The sequence below is a fragment of the Toxorhynchites rutilus genome, chromosome 3 (assembly GCF_029784135.1).
Source record: "Toxorhynchites rutilus septentrionalis strain SRP chromosome 3, ASM2978413v1, whole genome shotgun sequence".
In the NCBI taxonomy this organism is placed as follows: Eukaryota; Metazoa; Arthropoda; class Insecta; order Diptera; family Culicidae; genus Toxorhynchites; species Toxorhynchites rutilus.
The window spans coordinates 309,762,943-309,787,687 of record NC_073746.1 but is presented as its reverse complement, the minus strand read 5'-3'; the positions used below and the strand labels follow the sequence as shown (position 1 = coordinate 309,787,687).

The 24,745-nt window shown below is 41.6% G+C and overlaps 1 protein-coding gene across 1 annotated transcript; it reads left to right on the top strand.

Moving 5' to 3' along the window:
* The first annotated feature begins 9,344 nt into the window (after positions 1-9,344).
* On the top strand, positions 9,345-24,745 carry LOC129780449 (zinc finger matrin-type protein CG9776). Its single transcript, XM_055788739.1, has 6 exons — positions 9,345-9,588; positions 9,893-10,432; positions 10,493-10,683; positions 11,775-12,004; positions 22,068-22,449; positions 22,513-24,745. Exons 1-6 carry the CDS (start codon positions 9,570-9,572, stop codon positions 24,511-24,513), a joined length of 3,363 nt encoding a protein of 1,120 aa, XP_055644714.1. The 5' UTR covers positions 9,345-9,569; the 3' UTR covers positions 24,514-24,745.

Genomic DNA, 24,745 nt, shown 5'->3' with positions numbered 1-24,745 from the left:
ACGTGGCCATGCTACCAACCAGGGGTTCTCAGCACATCCCGGAACAACAACGAACGCGTCTGTTCCATTTTCGCGGTCGAAGCAACAGCCACTACCTGGCCTGCTTGCGCTTTCAGACCTTGTGGATAACATGCTTTAAATATAAATGAACCTCTTAAAAGCATAGTAATATGTTTGCTTCCGGTTGTGAGAACATTTTTGAAAGAAAAATGTGGCTTTTTAGCAGCGTTCATTTCCCTCGATGCCTAATTCAGCGCAAGAGGTCAAGGATTTGACCACTGTCATACAGTGGAATTGCAGAAGCATCATCCCTAAACTAGACAAATTTAAATTTTTAGTTCACAGTTCTAACTGTGATGTATTTTCTCTCTGTGAAACATGGCTTTGTTCGGTCGACGAGCTGAATTTTCACGATTTCAACATTATTCGCCTCGATCGTAACGACTCGTTTGGTGGCGTACTATTGGGGATCAAAAAACGTCACTCCTTCTATAGAGTCACTATCCCATCGATTACAGGCAGTTGTCGCTTGCCAGATACAAATCAATGGCCAAGAACTCTGCATTGCTTCGATATATATTCCTCCCAGGACTACGGTAGGCCGCCATCAGTTCTTTGATATTATCGAGGCATTGCCGGAGCCGCGGTTAATCTTAGGTGACTTCAACTCCCATGGAACAGCTTGGGGTCACTCTACGATGACAACCGTGCCACGTTGATTTATGATCTGTGCGACAACTTCAACATGACAGTTTTAAATACTGGGGAAGCAACTAGGATAGCCAACCCTCCTGCACGGGCAAGCATGCTAGACATATCTCTCTGCTCTTCTTCATTATCCCTGGATTGCACATGGAAGGTAATCCAAGATCCCCACGGTAGTGATCACCTGCCAATAATTTTATCGATCGCCAATGAATCAAAATCTAGTGAGTCGGTCGATATTGCGTATGACCTCACGAAGAATATTGACTGGAGAAAATTTGCGGAATTAATATCTGAAGCAATCATTTCGATGCATGAACTTCCTCCCCTTGAAGAGTATAACTTTATATCAAGTTTGATTTACGATAGCGCACTTCAAGCTCAAAAGAAACGTGTACCCGCTGCCACTTTCCGACGTCGCCCTCCATCACTTTGGTGGGATAAGGAGTGCTCAAAGGCCTATCTTGAAAAATCATCCGCTTTCAAAAAAATCAGGAAAACTGGTTTAGTGGAATGGTTTCTAAAGTACCAAGCTCTAGAAGCCAAACTAAAAGGTTTGATTAAAGCAAAAAAGCGTGGATATTGGCGGAAGTTCGTCAATGGTTTGTCAAGGGAGACCGCTATGAGCACTCTTTGGAATACGGCTAGGAAAATGCGTGGCTGGAACCATACAAACGAAAGTGAGGAATACTCTGACCGTTGAATTTTTAACTTTGCAAGGAAGGTTTGTCCCGACACCGTTCCTGCACAAAACGTCGTACGCGACATTCCACTTCAAAGCGATTATGAGAATTTTTCGATGGTGGAATCCTCAATTGCCCTTCTCTCATGTAACAATTCAGCTCCGGGGTCGGACAAGATTAAATTCAACTTGTTGAAGAATCTTCCCGACTTGGCAAAACAGCGTTTGCTGAACTTGTTCAACAAGTTTCTGGAGTTGAATATTGTATCGCATGACTGGAGACAAGTGAGAGTGAAAGCCATACGAAAACCCAACAAGCCGGCTTGCGATCACAATTCGTATAGGCCGATTGCAATGTTATCCTGTATTCGTAAATTGTTAGAGAAAATGATTCTACTTCGTTTGGACAAGTGGGTTGAAACGAACATTTTGCTGTCAAATACGCAGTTTGGCTTCCGCCGAGGTAAAGGGACGAATGATTGTCTCGCGCTGCTATCTTCTGAAATCCAAATCGCATTTGCTCGTAAAGAACAAATGGCTTCCGTTTTCCTCGATATCAAAGGGGCATTTGATTCAGTTTCCATGGAAATTCTCTCAGAGAAGCTTCATAATCGTGGACTTTCACCAATTCTGAATAATTCCCTGTACAATTTACTGTCAGAAAAGCACATGAATTTCTGTCATGGCAACTCAAAATCTTCTCGTTACAGTTTTATGGGCCTACCGCAAGGCTCCTGCCTAAGCCCCCTCTTGTACAGTTTTTACGTCAATGATATGGATGATTGTCTAACTAGAGACTACCCGCTGAGACAACTTGCAGACAATGGAGTTATTTCCATCACGGGTACTAATCCTGTCGCTCTGCAAAAGTCGTTGCAAGATACCATGAACAATCGTTTCACGTGGGCCCTCAAGCTGGGTATCGAATTCTCTATGAAGAAAACTGAAATGGTCGTTTTTTCTAGGAAGCACGAACCCGCCCAATTCCAGCTTTACCTATCCAGCAAAACGATCCAACACTCTATGTTTTTCAAATACCTGGGTGTATATTTTGATTCTAAATGTACATGGGGGAGACACATTGCGTATCTGAAACAGAAATGCCAGCAAAGAATCAATTTTCTCCAAACAATAACCGGAACATGGTGGGGTGCCCATCCAGGAGACCTCATTCAGTTGTACAAAACAACGATATTGTCAGTGTTAGAATATGACAGTTTTTGCTTCCGATCAGCTGCCAGGATTCATATTCTCAAGCTGGAGAGAATACAATATCGTTGCTTGCGTATAGTCATGGGGTGTTTGCATTCGACACATACGATGAGTCTCGAAGTTTTGGCAGGAGTACCCTCGCTTACTCTTCGGTTCACAGAATTATCCTACAGATTTCTCATCCGTTGCAAGATCATGAATCCATTGGTGATTGATAACTTCGAAAATCTACTCCAACTGACTCCTCAGTCAAGTTTTATGTCTTTATACCATGCGTACCTTATCCACGACGTGCACCCTTCGCCAGGCATCTCCAACCAAGTTCGCTTCCCATACTTTTGCAATTCCTCTGTCATTTTTGATCTGTCCATGCGACAAAAAATCCATGGAATCCCAGATCATCTTCAATCCAATGCTAGTCCGTCGATATTTTCGGAAAAATATGGGAAAGTTAGATCTGATAAAATGTTCTTTACTGACGGTTCATTCATAAACGGGTTCACTGGCTTCGGCATCTTCAATGAAAATTCCAGTGCCTCTTTCAAACTCAAAAATCCTTGTTCCGTGTATGTCGCAGAAATGGGTGCGATATACTATGCTCTTGGGATCATTGAAACACTGCCCATCGACCATTATTTTATTTTTTCAGACAGTCTCAGCTAAATAGAGGCAATCCGCTCAATGAAAGTTGATAAACGCTCATCTTATTTCCTAACAAGAATAAGACATCTATTGAGTGTTTTGGTCGAAAAATTATTCAAGATTACCTTAGCATGGGTTCCCTCTCATTGCTCGATTCCGGAGAATGAGAAAGCGGACTCGTTAGCTAAGGTGGGCGCTTCAGAAGGCACACTTTTTCAAAGGCAAATTGCCTATAATGATTTTTTTCAGATTCCTCGTCAGCACACACTCGTAAGTTGGCAGCGCATGTGGAGTGAAGATGATTTCGGTCGTTGGTTACACACGATTATCCCTAAGGTCTCGACGAGTGCTTGGTTTAAGGGATTGAATGTAGGTCGTGATTTCATTCGTGTGATATCTCGGCTTATGTCCAATCACTACAACCTAAACGCGCATCTCTATCGAATTGGGCTCGCAGCAAACAATCTTTGTGATTGTGACGATGGTTACCACGACATCGAGCATATTGTCTGGTCGTGTATCCGGTTCCATGCTGCTCGCTCTCAGCTCTATATAGCACTGAGAGTAAAAGGCAGACAATCGGATATCCTCGTCCGGGATATCTTAGGTAGCCGTGATCCTGATCTTCTGCTTCATCTATACCTGTTCCTCAGAAACGCCGATGTCAAGGTTTAATGATGTTTCCTATATCTATAAACTTTTACTTAGTCGCGGCAATACATACACACACTCTTTACAGATACACGAGCCAAAGGTTGTGCAGTCCACTGATGATTCAACAAGAGCCGAAGGTTGTACCGCTCATGACAACTCTACACGAGCTGATGATTGCGCCGGCTAGTGAACATTCTATCCTGGATTCCTCGAGTCGAGAAGACGCACCACGCTACCCAGCAAACATTAAATCGCATAACAAGCGTATATATAACATCATATGCCCTAAGATTTGGTTGGTATATAATGCGCCTAACTGGCATATGCATGCAAAAGTGGAGGCCATATACATACATGGCAAATGCTTACCGAATTTGTGTGGATGAATATGCAACTTTGACCGGCTATAATAGCGACTTTTGCCATTTTTTTTCCCCCTGTTGGTTGTGAACCACTGCGTCCATTATTCTGAACTATTTTGGTATATCCCATTTTTTTGTACTCCGCTTCAAGCTTACCTACTACTTATTGATGAAGAAGTAGACTGAAAGCTATAGCGAGATAGGTGCCAATCAGGAATACTCTGTTTGATAAATTTTATAATCCTGATCGGCGACGCAGACCAAATTTCCTTGGGCTCCAAAATAGCCTTATCAAGGTATTGCAGTCTGCGTCTAGTTAGAGCTCCACAATTACAGAGCAAATGCTCCGAGGTTTCACTTTCGGTATAACAAAAACGACAAATATCATCTTGCACTAAACCTATGTTTTTGAGATGGTATTTACTCGGACAGTGTCCTGTTATAAGGCCTGTGATTGTGCCTAAGTCTTTCTTATTAAGACTCAGCAATTGTTGAGTAATTTTAATACTCGGCGTGATAAATTTTTTTGACTGGTTAAGTTGTATTGTGGAGTTTCCTGGGTTTTTGGAATTTTTAGGTTCCTCGTTTTTTGGCCCCAGATCTCCTTTGAATACACCGGAGCTTTTATGGATTATGACTTGGCGCTGCTTTGGATTTGTTTTCCTCAGCTTAGTTTCGCCAAATCGGAAGTTTATGTTGAAGTTTGTGCTAGTTAGTTGACGCATCGAAGCTTCGTCGACTGTTAGCGTCCAGTCCGCGTGAATTTCGTTGGGATTGGATCTCTTTAGTATTCGCCATTTATCGGTGGAGAGATTTTCATTTTGACTCTCAATGAGGCTTTTGAGTCTCTCGTCGCTGAATGTTGCGCTTTGTGGGAAAAAGGCATGGAGAATTTCTGGACGCGGAATATTTTTGGCGTCTAGAGCAACCAGTTTGATGTTGTCGTCTAGGATTATCCCGGGAACCACTTTCTTCAACCATTCCGAAGTTTGATGATCTTTGCACGAAAGGATTAGATAACCTGACTTATACGAGCAATTGAAAAATTTGGGCTTAACCGGCTCGTTTCTTTGTTGCTCTATTGCAGTGAGTAGAGCATTCTGGACGGAATCTAACTGAGCCGTAGTAAGATCGGTGTTGGGATAGTCCTCCGGGAGTATTCCAACTTTGATCTGTTCCAAAGCTTCCTTGAAGGAGATTCCAGTTTCGACAGAAGTTATTGTGGAGTCTTTGTTTTGAAGAGTGTTTCGAGCATCTTTTTTTTGCTCGTTCAACCCCGCTCTTTTACGGGGGCAGAGATTTTGTTTGGATTTTTTGAGAATCGGTTTTTCGTCACTACTAGGTAGTTCCGATCCTCGGGGGCGTTTTGCTGGTCCAGAGATGTGCTGACTCAGTGCTTGCTGCCGAGCTTCCTTTGCAGGGATCCCGGCTGCGACCAAGTTCTTCAGCCTCCTTCTCTGACCCTTGGTGAGGTTTTTCTTCCACGAAGAGTGGACCTCAGCTGAATCTAGCGCTTTAGGTTCAGTTTTTGTAGTGACGTTACTTTCGTCACTATCATCCTCTAGCGACTCACAACGAGTCGGGGTGTTGAGGATGGAAGAGGAACAGGACTGAACATCCGCAGGTGCGTCACTCAGTACTTCATCCTCTTCGACATTCATAGAGTCGACCTCTATGACGATTTTTTCCGACAGAGAGAGGCTGCCGGAACCCGGAAGATTTTTGTTTTTTGTTGAATTATTCATGAAATTCCCACGAGTTGCGCGGTAAAGAAGTTCAACTGCATCAGTGACCCGCTTAATGCAGAGGGGGCAGACGATACTGTGGAGGGTGCCCTGGTACTCCACAGGCTCCGTTAGAGGCAGGGTATTTGATTGAAACCCCCCCAACCATTCATCCCTCAGCACGGGTCGCGTCACACCTTGGATTAGGGGTTTATCCATTACTTTCTTTCCATAATAACCATGGATAACAGCTATTACAACCATCCTCCTTTTAGGGGCTTTGGACCCACTGCTCTGGTTCTCAATAGTTTCAGGTTCTTATACGGACATGCTATTATCAAGATAATTTCAGGTTCTTATAAGGACATGCCATTATCGAGATCCGTCATTCGCAGGCGGAGTTGGCTTTTGCCATACTCATATACGATGTATTACAGACATAGGAAAAAAAACAAATGGCGCAAAATATTTTCGTGAAATGTTTATTATAGCCTCACGAATCGCCATTTTTATATATGAGTATTTATAGTATGTTTGTAGAAATAATAATTGTTTGATTGACTTGTGTTGGGAGTGGAATATGAATGTTTAAAATGGCACAAATTGATGTTTGGTGAAAACTGCTCCGATATGTGTTCGAACTCCGGTCGTCTGGATTATCATCCACCAGCTATCTCGCGCGGCTATCTGCAATTTAATTCAACAGCGGTTAAAACTTTTGAGTGCATCAGCATTTCATTGACATTTCAATATGATGTAATATGTCCTTTATTAGGATCTAATATGATTCACTGTTTCATGATTTTCTTCAGCATGCAACACGATTTACTACAGTACTGAATCGATTTAAATTATACGCTTATATGACACACAAACTGCATCAGCGTAATATATGCATATGATGCGGATTAAATATATTTTACGACAATGTGCATCATAAAATTGATGTTTATTATACCGAATTGCGACTTAATTTGATAATGGTATTTAAAATCGAGTTTTTACATTTAATGCGATTTCAAATATACAAATATATACGATTTCAAATATACGATACATACTTTGATTGATATTATATGCGATTATGATTTATTCGGATTTCTTGTAAGACTTGACACGTGCAAAATTATACGATTTAATGTTTGCTGGGTAGATATGGGGTACAGACTAGGGGGCGTTGCTGATTAATGGTCAGCTGCATCCCAATAGGAAGTATCCCGTGTCGGGCACACGTACAGAGCATTGGAGACAGCAACATCCCAATTACGAGAACACTTGTAATACTAACCTCGAGCCGACCGCGAGTAATCGGTTACATATTAATAACATAGATAATGAGAAAAACTGTCAAAATATTGAACTCCCGGCCCCGCAGGCTAACGCCATATGAGCCTTGATAAAAATATATATATTGGAAAAAAAAAAGATTATTTTTATTCATATCAGTCTTAGTTTGCATATAATTACAAATACAATTCGTTTATTTTTTCATTTCTGTCTACACCCAAACTAGCGTTGGCTGAAAACATTTCATCTTTGGCAGAAAAAATGCCATTTCGTGTGCTGGAGGGTCAAATGCGCAAATAATGAGCTGTTTCAAAAGCTTAAAAAAAGGTTTGTATGTATGCGAGCAGACATCTCTTTCTGGTTTCTTTTCTCATTCCATTTGGGATTGTGCCAAAAAAAAAATCGACGTCAATAGGGATCGAACCAAGGCCGGCTGGAATGTAAAGCTATTTCACACGACCATGCTATCCATATAGCTGCCAGTATCGAATTTATGGAAAAAGAGAATTCTCTTAATTAACGTCAATTTCAATTCGTTATGTACAGCATATCAAACAAACCTTAACGATATTCCGATTAAATTGTTATGCAAATCATCAAAATTCGTTTGTAACAAAAACATTTATTAATGTTACAACAATTCCATAAAATGTGACAAGCTTTACTGCAATCTGTGTTCACAACGTGTGTTTGAAAACAAAACACACATAAATCCTGTTAATTGTCATGAATTTGGCTTCACTTCGAAAATAATTATTTTGATTCATTGCTGTTTTCATTTGAGCATGATTTTGGCACAACCTAAGCATAAAATTAGGGGGTCTTCGTAGCCACTAGGTTACGCGTTCGCTTACTAAGCGATCGATCGTGAGTTCAAACTCAGGGCCCTCGATTGACCATCTTTGTGTTGTTATAGAATAACTACGTCCACGCAACCATCATCAGCTATGGAGATCGATCCACGGTGGGACAAAGATCGATTCATCCATACAACTGCTCTGCTCTGCAAGAAACATCGGGCTGCTGTTCTATAAATAACCCAACAATGATCAATATCAACTGTCTCCGCTGTCCGGTCTGCTGAACAATGGAAGTACAGATAGAAAACCCTTACGCCCAAATGGCTACTACAGTGTAATTTACCATAATGTAATGGAACAGAAAACCTAACGCCTAAATGGCTACTACTACTACTGTGTAATTTACAATTTATAGAAACATAAACATATGTACATGTACATGATAAAAACCCGGCTCTGTTACAGATAAAATGCTAATGAGCCTGATAAATAAATAAATGGGATAAAGCATAAAATTAGTGAGGGCTGTAGAAATGGTGTACATATAAATAATTGTTGCTAACTTGAAGGATCCATAAAAAACATCAATTACATCACATTAGTTTTTTTTTATATTGTTATACAGTAAGTTACATCTAATTCGACATGCCGAGGAACCACCTATTAGAGGCGATTGTGACCTGTAATTAGACACATCAACAAACAATGTGAAAAACAAGTTAAAGACAGTTGAACCAAGCCATTGAAAATCTAACGAATAGCCATTTGAAAAGTATTCTAGGTTGTAAATTCACCTTAAAAAATATCTTGTTGTAGAAACTTGCACAAAGGATGTTTACAAAGATGTCAAATTTTTCGTGTCACATTACATGTCTGTTCAATTAGCCAGATGTCGAATTAGAGGCTAATCCCTGTATAAACTATGACTGAATCAAGGCGCCTAGAAGTATATCCTAAGGTGATGCCGTTTCGTCACTAAGTTGGTTAGGGGAGCGGTATATGAAAACATTACGGAAGAAAGCCGAAGGGGAATTATTTGCCTGTAGCGTGAAAGAGACAAACCGATCACGAGCGAGTTTCGGCACTAGCGTATTGTGTTTTGCTTGCAAACAAAACACAGTAGACATCCAAGATGGCTGCTGAGTGGTTTCAGTAGGTATACTTCTAGACGCCTTGGACTGAATATGTCGGTTCTCTCGGTAAACAGGCTCTCTAATAGAACTGACAGCCGACCTGCCCAGCTCTGTTCACTCGATTTTCCTTCATAACTGTCATTGTGAAGCGAAAGGCAGCAGATTTGCTTTGCTGGTGTTGAAAATTGTTCGTTAACAGGAAAAAGCACAAGTAATTGTTATTAAAAAAGGCAGAAAGTGGTACCACTGTGTTTCAATCACGACAGTGAATAGTTTTTGTGGTTAAATAAGTGAAGTGAAGAAGTTTTCAACGTGGAACGTTTACGTCCACATCGGCCCCGATAAGCCGATAACTTCAGAATTTCAAGATGGACGACAAACGAGATGGTAAGCACCAAGCACTATTGCATGTTTCGACAGCCGGTGAAGACTGGCTTTGTTTACATTTGGATTGTTCGTGCTTTCGGGCAATGTTTGGGTGAGGAATTTGTGCCGCCATGCACACATTTATGTTTTGCAGTTCACTTTTGATAAGTGCAAAATACGATATAATATCCTGATAACCGTTGATTGAAATAACATTAGAGAATTCGAAATATCTAATACGTCGGAAACCTGTTCTCACATGGTGTATCTCTGTCGCCGAAAATTACGTACACTTTGATAATTTTTCGTTTCCATTCCATTTCAGTGAAAAAGAAAGACAAGAAATCGAGAAAATCTCGCAGTAGAAGCCGTGAGAAAAGACGGAGTCCTTCCCGTAGTCCAAGCTATGGACGAAGACGACGAGAAAGGAGCCGCAGCCGGGAACGTCTCCGAAGGAGATCTCGAGATCGTATTAGCCCTCCGATCATGCGAAGACGTGGTCGGGGTCGCAGAAGTCCGAGCCCTCCCCCTCCGCCACCGATGCAGCAAGCTCCTCCACCACCAATGATTGGAAATCCGGTGGCGGCAGCGGCTTATATGGGGGCAGGCCCAATGTACGATGCGTACGGAGCATATCCTCCGCCCTCGGGTGGATATATAGGTGAGATGGATCCAAGTTATGTGGGTTATGACTACGGGGGACCTGGAGGTCCCCCAGCTGATGGATATGGAGCAATGATGGGAGCACCTCCGATGATAATGGGACAACCCGGTCCACCGGGTGAGGAGTATGCAGCAGGATGGGAAGCACCTCCGCCGGTGCCAATTATTCAAGAGACCGAGGAGGAAAAGCGTAAACGTGAAGGTAAGTTTTAGTTTGAAAATCATTACACGGAAAATGACGATTTTTTCTTCAACGTTTTAGCTGCTATAGCTTCCGAAGTTCGGAATCAGCGCGCTTCACTGAAGAAACAGCGTGACGATTATAGACGTCGAGCAGGAGCTTTGAATCGTGAGTTGAAAACTCTCATACAACAGCGAAATGATCTTTGTTCGGGACGCGATCCGCCCTCGCCAACCACGAATAGTTTCATCAAGGAGAATGATAAGCTTCAGGTAAGTGACGGTTGATCGGGCATTGAATCAACCACTAAGGTTAACATTCAATCAAACCCTTCAACGTACACAACTGCTATAAGATGAATGAAGCGCATCAAAGTGCTTCTGTGTGCCGTTCTTCGGTTTGAAGGGCGCTCGTTTTAGTTTCAGTTCCATATGTGTTCTCTTTCAAACGCAACACTTTTCCCCGCAGCATTTGATTGAGTGCGTGCCCCTCACATTGATTCGAAAGCTCATTATTGCCAACTGACGACAGGGAATGCTCATCCCGGCGAACGAATGTGCGGTTATAACCAAGGAACTGGCTTCGTTCCTTCTCCTCTCTGGCAAACATGGCAAAGTTTCCGTAGCGTCTTGAAAAAAAAAACAAACGAAGATTTTTCACTGCTTTTCGAGTGATGGTGCCAGATGAGAAGGAATGATGCACCAGCAATCCTTTTGTCCGGAGTTTGGAGCACAAGTGATAGAGCTGCAGCTTCTAGGATATAACTCCGCCACTGCTATAGCAGAAAATGTATTGTTATCGATTATCTGTGTGTAGAGACAATGTTTGTAAGAATCAGAAGTAAATTGAAGAACCCAATCCAACCGATCGATTGAACGAGAATAACGGTAACGGCATTGAATTAAAGAGACTTTAAACTCAGAGAGTTCATTCGTCTCTATACGAGAATAAAATGGATCTTCTTCAGCTTATACTGGTTCAGATAGGATGCCTTTGTAATCGTAGTTTCTAAGCCGGCTGTGGAGGAACAATTCGCTCGGAACGGACAACAGCGGGAAGCACATCTCGGATGTCACGTCAAATGAACTATTTCTCTTCCAGCTTACGCAGAATCTGCACAGAGATATTTGGTTGATCCACTAAGTGTAACCTCCTAAGCTTCGTAACTCGTATCTCGCGCATAGAATCAATCACAGTCACGCGTTTTAATCGCGCTGCTATTAAGACGATACAGAAAGGTTCAAAATTGCATACCATACCGCGAATTATCGCGTCCTACGCGTCCGGAACTTGATTAACCTATTTCTTTTCTCTCTCCCCTCCGAATCCTCTTTTTCCTTGCCGTATTCCTGCACACTTGCAGTCTCAGATCCAGAGCAAGATTGATACGATCGAGAATGTGATCGATATGTTGGACGGAATCATTGGCAAGGACAAATCGCCAACCCCACCGCCCCCGACACTGAGCGGTCAGCCCGGAGCGATTAGCCCAGGCAAGGAACGGAAGGAGTCGGAATCGTCTGCGTCGCCGGAGCGCCTCAAGAACGAAGTGCTGGAGACGATGAAGCGGGGCAAGGCGAAGAAGGAGGAGAAGTGAGTATTGTGCTGTGCATGTAATATTTATCATTCAACCTTCCATCACCTAAAAGCATGTCAACAATCATGGTGTTGAATTACTCAATAAAACAATGAGTGTTGAATTGTGTATTCGGCCACATGCTGCTCGAGTCGTCAAAAGTTACCTGGTAAACCTCAAATTTGACGTTCTAAGTTCCTTTGTTCCGATCGTTGACGCAGGACCTGGCGGAGCATTCCTCGGGAATGACCATAACATGAGTAGATTCGTAACGTTACAAACCTTAGAGTATCTGTTTGAAAGAGACTATAATTTGTATCGACCGCTGTTTATATTTCTCGTATTGTTGACACAGTAAGAGTTCAGATGCTGTCGTTAAAAGCTCGTCCATACAATGGGAAGCCAATGTTCGAAGTGGTCACGTTTTGAGCATTTCTATGTTTATTTTCTTTATTTACGATATTCAACTTAGTGGACGAAAGGGAAAACAAGTGCTGAGAAAGCGTTTTGCGGTTAATTGAAGTAAAACTTGAAGTCAAAACAAGAAATTTCGGTGTGAAAAAGAATCCAGCCACGAGGACGCCATATTGGGAAGGAGAGAAGAAAACAATTTAAAAACGAGGACAAGTTCACCTTAAATTTTCCTTCGAAGAATCGAATCGCAGAACTTTTTTGTTTTCTCACCAAAAAAAACTGTGTCCAATGAGTCTAAATTCTTGACCTTCAATATTTTTCTTATCGGCCTGAACAAGTGATAATCAGAAGACGCAATATATGATGATAGCGGGGGGACTATCCATCTTAGCCGAACTCCAAGAATGTTTGGCAGGTCGTCAAAGAAACATGAGGTTTGGCAATATTCTAGAAGAGGACACCTTGACTAAATATGAACGTTTACTCTAGATTGCCGATTTTGATTCGATTAGTGGCGAATAGTACTCATAAGACAGAATTTCTCCCCTATCTCACTAGATACAAAGAATGACTTTCAGTGGGTGAGGACCGGCTAATGATGATCCATTTCGCTCACGTCAAAGATCACGAATTGTTCCAAACTGCGAGTTTCCATTGGCGAGTTGTTGATGAAGATGTGATCCATTCAATATTTTCGATCAAAAAGTGTAGAACTCATACATTGTAGCGTTTTACGTAATCAAGCTTCACCAAGTGGAAATAGATACTTGTAAGGAACCTGCTAATGTCGTGTATTTTTAATATTACTCATGTACAATACTCTCAGAATACAAATTTCAGCAACATATTTTAAATATATGAAGAAATATGAAATTTCTACCGCGCTATACTATGAGATAGCCTTTCATTCATAAATACGGATAAATTCCGTGTTTAAAAAAATATTTTTCATATATTATTGAATACAGATATACATTTGTTCAGACACAATTCTCGTGCAAGATTTTTCTCCGTTACATGGAATAAATGTTTGATACAGAAAATATGATAGAATGAAGACAGCGCTAAATCGGACAATTGCTTTCTCGAGTTTTGCTCTTATCAAAACATTCGGCGATCCATTTTTATTTATATAGATAGAAGATGATATAGGAGTACGTTTTATCACATTTAAACCCATTTTGATTTTCGAACGAATATCAATTTCGTTAGCGCAAACATCAAATGGACTATAAACGCTTGTCAATATGTAATTGTGGAACACATGCGAATTGAATTTTGCGAATTTTCCCATTTTCCTTCCCAGTTTTTCAAATATGATCAATTGGTTAGAGTATGTTTGGTTGAAATATGTGCATTATTTTTATGGGATCCCCTCTACTTTCCAGAAGAGGAAGGGGCGTCATACCATCATAGAAACAAATTCTCGTACCTAAAAAACCCCCACATCCCAAATTTGGCTCCATTTGCTTGATTAGTTCTCGAGTTATGCAGAAGTTTGTGTTTCATTTATATGGTAGCCCCCATGCAGAGAGGGAGGAGGAGTGTCTATTCACCATAGAAACGTTTCGTGTCCCCTAAAACCTTCGCATGTCAAATTTGACTCCATTTGCTTGATTAGTTTTCGAGTTATGCAGAAATTTGTCTTTCATTTGTATGGCAGCTCCCCCCCAGAGAGAGGGGTGGAGTGTCTAACCATCATAGAAACATTTATTGCACACTAGAACCTCCATATGCCTAATTTGATTTCATTTACTTGATTAATTCTTGAGTAATGCAAAAATTTGTGTTTCATTTGTATGGCTGTAAGGTCGTTGTTCCGCTTCTGTTCATTTTATTCTCTGGAATTTATTGTGCGAGCCCCAATAGGTTATGGGTCCACTGTACGATAGTAAAAACGCGAAAGGTTTGTGAATATTTTAGCACATTATTTTTTCCGCGATATGTTCAGAAGAAAGAGATGAAGGCGAACCTTTCTGCGTAATTTCCGACTAGTACTGATATGCGTTTGGCTGTTGTAGAGGGTTATAGCACAGGTCGGTGGTACCTGGACTCCGACTCCACATTCCATATGACAAACGACACAGATCTGTTGACTGGTATCGAGTCTATAAAGCAGCCGGAGATTTTTCTGGCGGATGGAACAAAAACTAAATCATATGATGCTGGAAACGGGAAGCTAGTGTCTATGACTGAAGGATGTGTATCATGTGTCGACACTTACTGGCAATTTTCGGTCAGTGAGTCACATTTGCGATCTGGGATACATCATTTTGTTCGAGAGTGAGTAACGAAAAACGGCGAAGTGATTTTGGTTGGTGAAAAATCTACATGAAGGCGATAAAAATTTTCTTTATTGGATATGTGAAAGGCCGGGAAGCTTGTCGTTTCCTGGACTCCGAAGTAAAACGATGTTCGTAAGGACGCTAAATTTTTGGAGCCCATAGTGAATATGGAGGTCAAATCGTTTGCTCACTCGGATGTAGCGGAGGAAACCCCAAAAATTGAAACCACGACTATGGAAACTTCGTTGAGCGAGCAGGCTTCTAATGTAAACAATACTAATGAACCATCGAACGAAGTACACGTGATTGATGGGGAAGGGTGTGGCCTCGATAAATCTTTGTAGGAGATCATCCATGACAGTTGTGGGCAACTGTTGGTTACAGCGAAAACGAATCAAATTTCATGAACTTGTTCAACAATTTTTTATTAAGAACAGGAGTTATAAAATTCCTAAAATTCATAAACTTGTAGCTAGGCATAATAACAATTGTGTTTGACTTACTTTAGTGATTCTTGCTGTTTTAATTATCAATTTTAAATCCGACCGTACTCGTAAATTAGGTGAATCAAGCGAAACTAACAGTATTTTCCGTGGCGACCGTTGGCTTTGCCGTGGCACCTTTTATCAGGAAGTATTAAAGTCTTTGGTTATTTCTGGGTTATTTCAGATTGCTTGAGCTTGAACATCTGCTGGACGAGATTTTGTACATAAACAACTGCCCGGATTCGAGGTTAAAGACAGAGAGCACTTTTGGTCAAGAAGTCAAAAGCTTTTACAGCTTTGTAAAATCCGCGCGCTGCTGTAACGGCAATTCAAATCTGGTGTGCCAGTACGCTAAAGCAGCTAATGGAAAAAGTGTGTGTTACTTAATGTATGTTAACGATGTTCTGGTTGGATGTGCGAGTGTTGTAGCAATCGATTCGATTACCGATTACCGAGTATTCAAGAGGAGTTCTATATGTCAAACCTTTGGGAGGTGACCTATTTCCTAGATTTGGCTGGAAGTTGGATGGAAATTACGAAATCTTGTTGCAATAGTACATTAAGCAAGTAAGCAGTGAAATACGTCAATTAATAAAGATTACAGGAAAGCATCAAAATACAACATCAGTGTTCGTGATCGATCGAGAGTCCAACGTTCGCCGATGTTTCCACGTATAGAAGTCTAAACTCTCTCTATATCGCGTTGTATGCAAGACCTGATTCGCCGTTTGTATCCATACTGGAAGGAAGCGTTTGTGCACCAACAGAGCAGCAAAACGTGTACGCCACGAGGGCAAGTACGTAACCCTCAGTGAAATCAGTCAAGAAGCAATGTGGTTTTTGCCGGTCGAAACATTTGCACGAGATGGTGTTATGTCAAGGAGCTGTGTGATGATGAAGTTTTGCAATAGGAGTGCTGTCCAACAGAGAAAATGTTTGCTAAATCACTGACCAAATCAATTGGGTCCAATTAAGACGCGGAAGTTCACGAAAATGCTAAGTTTCGTCTGAGCTCCTGATAATTGAGAAGGAGTGTTGAAGACAGAAATTATCACGGCAACACTGCTAACAAAGTGCAAAGAATTGATTCCTCGCTCAGTGAATCAATCCGTTGCGTTAGGTCGTTTGCTTAGTAAATAAAAAAAATATTATATTGTCAAAATTATCTGCCTATTTTATTCTTTACGCCGGAATCTATTGTGCGAACTCCAATAAAAATTAGTCCATTTTTAATGCATACGTTAGATTCTGAAAAAAAGATTTAAAAGTGTGGAATCATAAATTTGGGACCTGAGATTGGGCTGAGTATAGACTGTGATGGAATATCTGAATTTAAAATCTAAAAGAGCATATGGAACCTGCAATTTTGAGGTAGGAATCTAGTACAGTTGAACCCCGAATATCCACGAGCCGACGGGTTATCCGTGAAAGCGGGTGCTCTTCTTTAGATCCGGACTGGTCGTGAACGGGTAAATTTATAGTACGAAGTGCCTGCCGGAAGTTGCGTCGTTCATCAATAAATACCATAAGGGCGAATACATGGTGTTCTGGCCAGATCTGGTGTCGACCTACTGCTCGAAGCGATCGTTAGAGAAGATGGAGTGGCTGAATATCGATGTGGTACCCAAGTCGACGAACCCGCCCAGCTGCGTCCCATCGAGAATTTCTGGGCAAACCTGAAGCGTAATATCTACTCCAACAATTTTGTCGTGAAAACTGAGAAGGAATTGATAAACAAAACGAAGAAGAACTCAAAAACATGCCTTTCGTTCGCCATGGCCAATGTTCCAGTTAACTACCGGAAGGACGCTCGCAAGGGCGTAGAATTTTTTTGCAAGTAAGCTGATATAATTACCTTCCATGGGAAATTTATCAAATTTTATTATCTGTCTTAGTTTTTTATCACCATTCGAAAAAAGTCCTTTTTTAATGCAAATTTTATGCTTCACATTGAAAGGATAGCATTAATAAAGATGTTGAGCTAGTTATTTCAACGAGTTTGAAACTCTCATTCTCTTCATCTAGAAGGCATGGAAAGTTAGAAAAAAGAAGCTTTTGCGTTAAATGAGTTAATTAATAAGTAAGTTATTGAAACGGCTACGGGAAGCAGAAGCGAAATCTCTGAAACGAAGAAAACTTTGGAAAACTCACAAAAGTAAACCGAAAGACTGCAAGAGAAAGCATTTCGTTATAATCGTAACCGTATCGTGAAATTCCGGATCAAAAATGAAAATGGGGGGTCTCCGTAGCCACATTGGTTGCGCGTTCGCTTAGTAAGCGATCGATCGTGAGTTCAAAACTCAGGGCCCTCATTGACCATCTTTGTGTTGTTACAGAATAACTACGTCCACGCAACAATCATCAGCGATGGAGATCGATCCACGGTCGAAATAAGATCGATTCATCCATACAACTGCTCTGCTCTGCAAGAAACATCGGGCTGCTGTTCTATAAATAACCCAACAATGATCAATCAACTGTCTCCGCTGTCCGGTCTAACTGGATAATGGAAGAACAGAACGAAAACTCTTACGCCTATATGGCAACTGTGTAAATGTGTACCATATGCAATGGTATAGAAGGGAATACTCTAACGCCGAAAACATGGCAACTGTGTAATGTGCTAATTATAGATATGATAAACATGTGACATGTACACGATTGAAATTCGGCTCTGTTACAGCTAAAATGCTAATGAACCTAAAATAAACAAAAGGGATAAAAAAAAATGAAAATGACTCATTCTGCACTAGTGTTTAACCCTTTCGTTACGGCAGTGTGCTCCGTCGGAGTGATACCGCTAAACGAAGCACTGCGCCGAAATGTGTGCATTTAGCGCTGGTGTGATCGATGTGCAGTATTACCCTGATGTCGGCACCATGCTACACTCGTACACACAGATCGTCGAGCGGATATCGCCTACAGGCGACGTTTGTAGAGAAAGGGTTAAGGGCTCTTCAGGATAACTTTGAACTGAATTATTGAATCCATTTTTTAATATTTTTGACAACACTTCTCAATCGTCGTTTAACTCAATTAAAATCACAAACAATTCATTTATTGGAAGATATCGACAGACGTTCTTAAATTTCATTGTTTAAGCTAACTCAATGTTTTAGGATATACAGTTGAAGTAAAAGTAGAGAATTTGATTACTAGTCTACATCTGGATTTTTTCTGAAAAATTACTGTAAAATCATGGAATATCGAGGAGGAGTCTCGCGCGAGCAGCCATCGAGTATAGACGTGTTTTTCCGTTTTTCTCTTACTTAGTTTCATGTCGTGTTCTTTTCCCGTAATGATGGCAGCAAAGCTTCGATGTAGTGAAGAAAAAGTGAAATTTCTAAAACATTCCGAATTGATGTTTCGGCAGTATTTTGCAATGAAGTCAGTTATAAACGTTTTCATGTTAGTTCTAGGAATTAGGAATGTGTAAAGGCAAAACATCCGGTTTTGTGCACTGGTTCGGGTATAATAGGCATGTACGAAAGAGTATTATACTGTTTTCTCTCACCCGTTTCATATGTGTGCATAAGAGAAAAGCGCACTGAGAGCCTAATTTGTTGTGCTATCCCGGAGGAGGCGACAGCATATTCCATGCATTGGTGATGTTATTTTTAGCGAATTCGTTTTTAAAACTGAGTCAGTGCCAAACTGACTGTAATAAAAAAACGTTTTCAGTTTCACGAATGCGGTGGTTTGTTGGTGTGCGTTATATAGTCTGATTTGTTTATATTTACGACGGCAAATGTACAGTGTCGACGTCTGGTGGTGATATTAGTGCTTGGGAGGTAAATTGTTCTCCATCAGATCAGAAGGGCCAAGTGCAGTGTAAACATATAAAAGTTTGAATGAAAATTTTTACTTAATATTGTTTGATTACCTAACACATGTAGTTCTGACACTCACTTAACCATTTGTCGATGCATTTCCTGTTTGTTCCACAAATAATTACTATTATAATATAAAACCATCATTAGACACAGTTTTCGTTCAATATTCTGCGATATCGAAAAAAAAACTTTTATTTAATCACATAAAATAAATATTCGATACGTTCAAGTAAATTTTCATTCATAATTTTGATTTTGAAATTTATTCCACCTGAATATCCATCATTATTTTCACCTCCCAATGAAAGCACACGTAGCTTAATGCCGTCTACTCTACTCTTCAAAATCAGAATCCGAATTGGATTACGATTCCAATAATACAAAAGCAAAAGCAGCAGGTTTTCCATTTTCATAGTCTTTATTTTTAGATTTTCCTAAACAATATTCGGAACTTGACAGTTCAGTATAGTTGTATTGGTGAACCCGAGTGCCAACCCGTGAAACATCTCAGTGCGAAACTAACAGCTTTCGGGGCGAACTAGTGCGACACTGAGTGAATAAAAAAAAGTCACAGGAGGGTTGTGTCCGGACACGACCGCATAGTTGACGTAGGATTCCGGTAGGCTTTCTGTTGATTTTAGATATGTTTGAAGAATTGCATCGTTGAACTCTTTGATAATGATTTGGTTTTCATGTCTCTGTTAGGGAACACATTGCGGTAGAAACAAAAGTTCCCCCTACTTTCATGTATTTGCAATGTCGATTTCCCCTAGGTAGCTTGGTTTTGATGTCTCTGTTAGGGAACACATTTCGGTGGGAACAAAAGCTCCCCCTACCTTAATGTATTTACAATAACGATTTCCCCCCAGTCTGCTTGGTTTTGATGTCTCTGTTAGGGACCCTCCGCATGTGTGGTCAATTTCGACCAATCAGAAGTGGGTATTTCCGTTAGGATAGGGGTTGAGATTTTTCAATTGTTCGATAGTTAGTTTCATGACATATATTATTTTCTCCAATTCAAAAAATTGTTATGGAGTGCCGAAATTTATTGACGCAAAAATTTCATCAATCAATCAAGAAATGACTGAGCAATAAGCGTTTGAAATTGGACAATTTTCACGATGTGCTCGATTTTCGATTTTCAATTTGTACCCGAATATGTTCCCGAAAGACGTAATCCTACGTCAAAACGTTTTGACAGCAGTTAGTGCGGCACTGGGGTTGAAACTGAACAAAAACGAATTCGCTATTTGTATCATTGACAAGTGTCGGAGAGAAAGTGTTCTGCAAGATAAGTGGTTTATGTGTTTGTATTTGTGTTTTCTTTGTGTTGAGCGCATGCGTTCGCTAGAAAGTAGAGTCTTGCTTTTTTCTCATCCATTATATGGTATGTGTGTGCGTTTTTCTACTCCGTCATCTACTGTTGGAGTCCCCGCAGACTGCAGACTGACTTGTCGACCGATAGTTCGGTCGGCTTCTTAATCAGTACGGAGAGGTATGCATGTGCGCACATTACAGAAAGAAGAAAGAAGACTCTAATTTCAGTTTTCATTTGGAGTGAATTAGTTAGTTGAAAACATTTATATATTTATATTAGTTTTTTGATTCCTGGTTTTTCAATTTCAGGCACTAGATTGAGTTTAAAAATTCAGATTAGAGGTTCTTCATCCGTTGTAGAATAATAAAATAAAATGAAAATATGTACGGTTTGTTTTCGGATGTTTTGCGAAATGTGACTACTTTCTAGTCGAATTGCTCAGTATTTCTTATTTATACAATAAATATCTTTGGGGGCTGGGACCGGCACTTATGTTGTGCGGACGCTCTTGGTGCGCAGTGAATGGAGGGCGCGGCGGGAAAAAGACGGGGCCTAACGTGTTGAAATCTAAAAAATAAAAATTATAAATAAAAATAATTAAAATTGAAACTAAAATCTAAGAATCAAAAAATTAAAATCTGAAAATCTAAAAATTTCAAAATTAAAAATATTTAAAAATTCTAAAATTTAAAAATATAAAAACTTTAAAAATCAAAAGTTAAAAAAAATCAAATTTGAAATTTTTGAATCACATCACTTACCGCAGTGAATCCTGATTTTCTTAACCATTCCCACTAACAACTATCCGCCCCATGATAAACGCTAGGGAACCACGCTATAGAGGCGACCCTTCTGGCCTTCGGGCGGCGAATATCATACTAACATTCCTTCCCTTCCCCTGGTGACTGTAAGGACGTGGCCGGCGTCGTTATTGACCATTCAAAGCTCCAATCGCCGAGAATTGCACAACGAGAATGATTTGCTAGTCCCAAGCGTCATTATGTGTGTTCTTTGTGCAATTTGGTAGGTTCAGGTCAATCACGGAGAGCAACTACGAATTGTACAGTCTACCCAAGCTCAAGCTGTAAAATCAGGGAATATCGAGGAATTTTTTTTCTGGTTTCGAGTGGACACCCTGAGATAGCAAAACGAACACTAATGCTCATTCAATCGACATTTTGGATAGAAATGGCTCGTATGTAGAATAAGTTAGTCTCTGTTTTATTACTTTTTGTACATACCGCCAGTATCGAATGCGAATTCTTCGAGGAAAGGAAGGGGAATTAAAACTCGTAACAAGATTCCTGTGCACTGACCGAACAGATAAAAGGTCAATATCTGGCGAGTACATGGTGTGAGCCTCGAGTACCTCTGTAGATTTGAAAAACGGTGTTCTTACGAACATCCATCCGGTCTGTGCATTAACCATTGGGTGAACACTCTCATAATCTCCAGATCCTGATTATCGACGAATAATTTAATTTTATATTTCACATTTTGTGTCATCTAACAGAGTGAAGGAATATTCAAATCCACAAATTACCTACGTATCCATGATAAAGCAAACTGACGATTTCAATGAATTTTACTGGTTTGCTGATTAATTTCAGCTTTAGTTCAAATCCAATCGTGTTCAAATGACATAAAATAACAGATTTCTACAAATCCATGTAACACACAACATCAGACTGCGATATAAAGATCTCATACTTCATTAGACTTAAATTTTTATCATATTCTCACAGTGCCGCCATTAAAACCGAATCGGTCGGAGAGCGCAAGCCCAAGCCACAGTACAACTACATCCACTACGATCCCGAGCTGCACTGGTGCTCCAAGTGTGATATTTTCCCCAAGACTGCCAAGGACTACCTCAACCATTTGCACTCGGAACAGCACCTGGCAAGGGTGGCCGGAACGCCTCATGAGTATCCCTGGCGGGAGAAGCAGCAGGCGGAGGATAATCCCAACTATCCAGATCTGCCCAGCAAGCGGACTCCCATCCGAGGTTTGCAGTTTTTCGTACCTGCTACCGCTTGGTACTGCAAGATCTGCGACTATTGGATGGGCGATCTGCCGGCTGCATCAACGCATCTGAAATCGCGCCAGCATGGTGATAAGTATGGGGTAAGTTGGAAGCATCTCCCATGAATGTTGCTTTTAAAACTCATCACAATGTTCCATTCCCAGGATTTCATCGATTCCCATCCAAACTTCGAAATAGACTGGATGTCCGACCGGCAGAAGGCGTACGAGCGGATGAGGGACAGTGACCGTCAGCAACAGCAAGCGAGCACAACGACACGGGATGTACCGGACAGTGTTCCGGTACCCGTCCCGGCACCAACTCTAACTGATATTGACTTTCTAACAGGTAGTAGCGGGGCGAAGGAGACCAGCGAAAGCGCTATGACCGGAAAGAAGAAAAAGAAAAACAAGAAGGAAGAGAAACGGGAGAAGAAAAAGAAAAAGCGTTCGAAGAAGAAGAAGCGAGCGGCATCGTCTAGCAGTTCGAGCTCCAGTTCCGATTCGGATTCGGATTCCGACAAGAAAAGCAGCGGTAAAACTGCAGGTGATTACGATCCGGCTACCTCGATTAGGGTAGCGATGAGAAATATTTTGAAGGCTCAGGAAGCTGCCAAGGACACATCATCTCATCACATCGATGAGGCAATGGCAGCGGCAGCAGCTGCAGCCGGTAAATGGACTGTGATTCAGCCTGCTCTACAGGAATTGTCGGCACCGCCACCTCCGGCATTTTCTGCTGGCGCTGAAAGTCGCGAGAAAAAGCGGGACGAGCTGATGATGTCTCAATGGGTTACGCCCGAGCCGATCATATCGGAATCGGAGAAAAAGTTGCTAGAGCAACTTAAAGGAAAACTGAAGAAACGGGATGATGGTCCGTCTGGCGGTGGTAATCGTGGGGAGAATCCTTCCGAGGAGCAACGTAGAAGTACAGACGAGTGGAGACGCAGCAGATCGGCATCGCCTCCATGGAGACGTAATAGTCGTAGTCCGGGACGCCGCGGAGGTAATGGTGGTGGCTTCGGGAGGGATAGGCGTAGTCCGGATCGCCGACGAGACCGTAGTCGCAACAGGGAAGTAGCTCGAGGCCGATTTGACCGGCGAAGACGGAGTAGGTCACGGGGTCGCCGTAGTCCAAGCTATGGCAGAGGTAGATTCCGGACCAGAAGATCCTACTCTAGGAGCCGATCTCGCTCTCGATCCCGCGGCAGGAGAGTGATTGAAAAGCCGGTGGTAAATTTCCCTCCGGAACCGAAACCAAAACCTGAGAAGAAGCCCAAAGAAAAGAAGGACGAAGAGAAAAAGGAAAAGAAACCGGTTTCAATGGCCATCGGACAGAAGAAGTTACCCTTCATAGGTAGAATGCCCGTATTCAAGAAACAACAGCAGGAAGTTAAGAAGGAGGAAATGTTTATGGAGGAACACATTGCTGATGGCGAAAGTATCAGCGCTGAGAATGGAGCCAGGCAGCAACCTGAGGAGTTCATCGATATGATGCCCGATCCTTACCAATTTGTAGCGCTCATGGGAGCACCTCCACCTCCGCCATCGCATCCCGGAAAACCAGATCAGAATATCCTACCGCCGGGTATCGATGAAGCTGAGGCTGATCTCGTACCCAAACCTATCAGTGATGCTCCAATCCCTCGCAAAGGACCACTTCCCAAGGATTTCCAAAAAGCCCTTGACATTATTTTTGACGGAGACAAGCCAAAACCCGCTGAAATGATAGCCAATGAAACTAAACCTCCGGAAGTAATTCCACCGGTTCCGATCGTACCAGTCCTGGACACCGACCAGCCCCAAATGATCGTACCGGAGGCAATCGAGATTTATAATCAACAAATAGCTGCCCAGTACAGTACCGCAGTTGTGTCGGCGGCGGCCGTTTCATACGACGATGAATCCCAAAATCAGCCTCTGGAAATGGTGTCCGCTGATGCGATGGTCGAACATTCGTCCGATTCGCAGCTTCCAGGTGCGTACTCTCCGGATGACAACAACACGGCAAGCAACGATGGGACGGCAAGTGGGGAAACGGATTCTCTCCCCGCGCCACCACCCGTGGAGGTTGAAAACGAGGAAACGCGTCTGAAACGAGCCGAACTCGAGGAGCTAGCATTGCTCGGAATCGATGCCGACGATATGGCGGCACAAATTTTCTAAGACACAACATCTTAAAACTGTTACTCTTTACTTGGTGGTTTCAGTTTCACCCCCCTTAGGTTCCTTTTACTGACATATTATGGATCCGTCAGCCATGATGTATTGTAATCACTACATGAAAAGCACAGCGAATATCGCAAGCACTGCTATTCGGTTTGGATTTTATGACGAATCCAGTGTAAGGGCAATGGTATTATGTATTGATTTGAAATATATTGTTCCAAAAAATTCA

Coding starts and splice junctions, on each gene's coding strand:
- LOC129780449 (XM_055788739.1), top strand. Junction 10,433..10,492: donor GGAAAAGCGTAAACGTGAAG/GTAAGTTTTAGT, acceptor TCAACGTTTTAG/CTGCTATAGCTTCCGAAGTT. Junction 12,005..22,067: donor AAGGCGAAGAAGGAGGAGAA/GTGAGTATTGTG, acceptor ATATTCTCACAG/TGCCGCCATTAAAACCGAAT.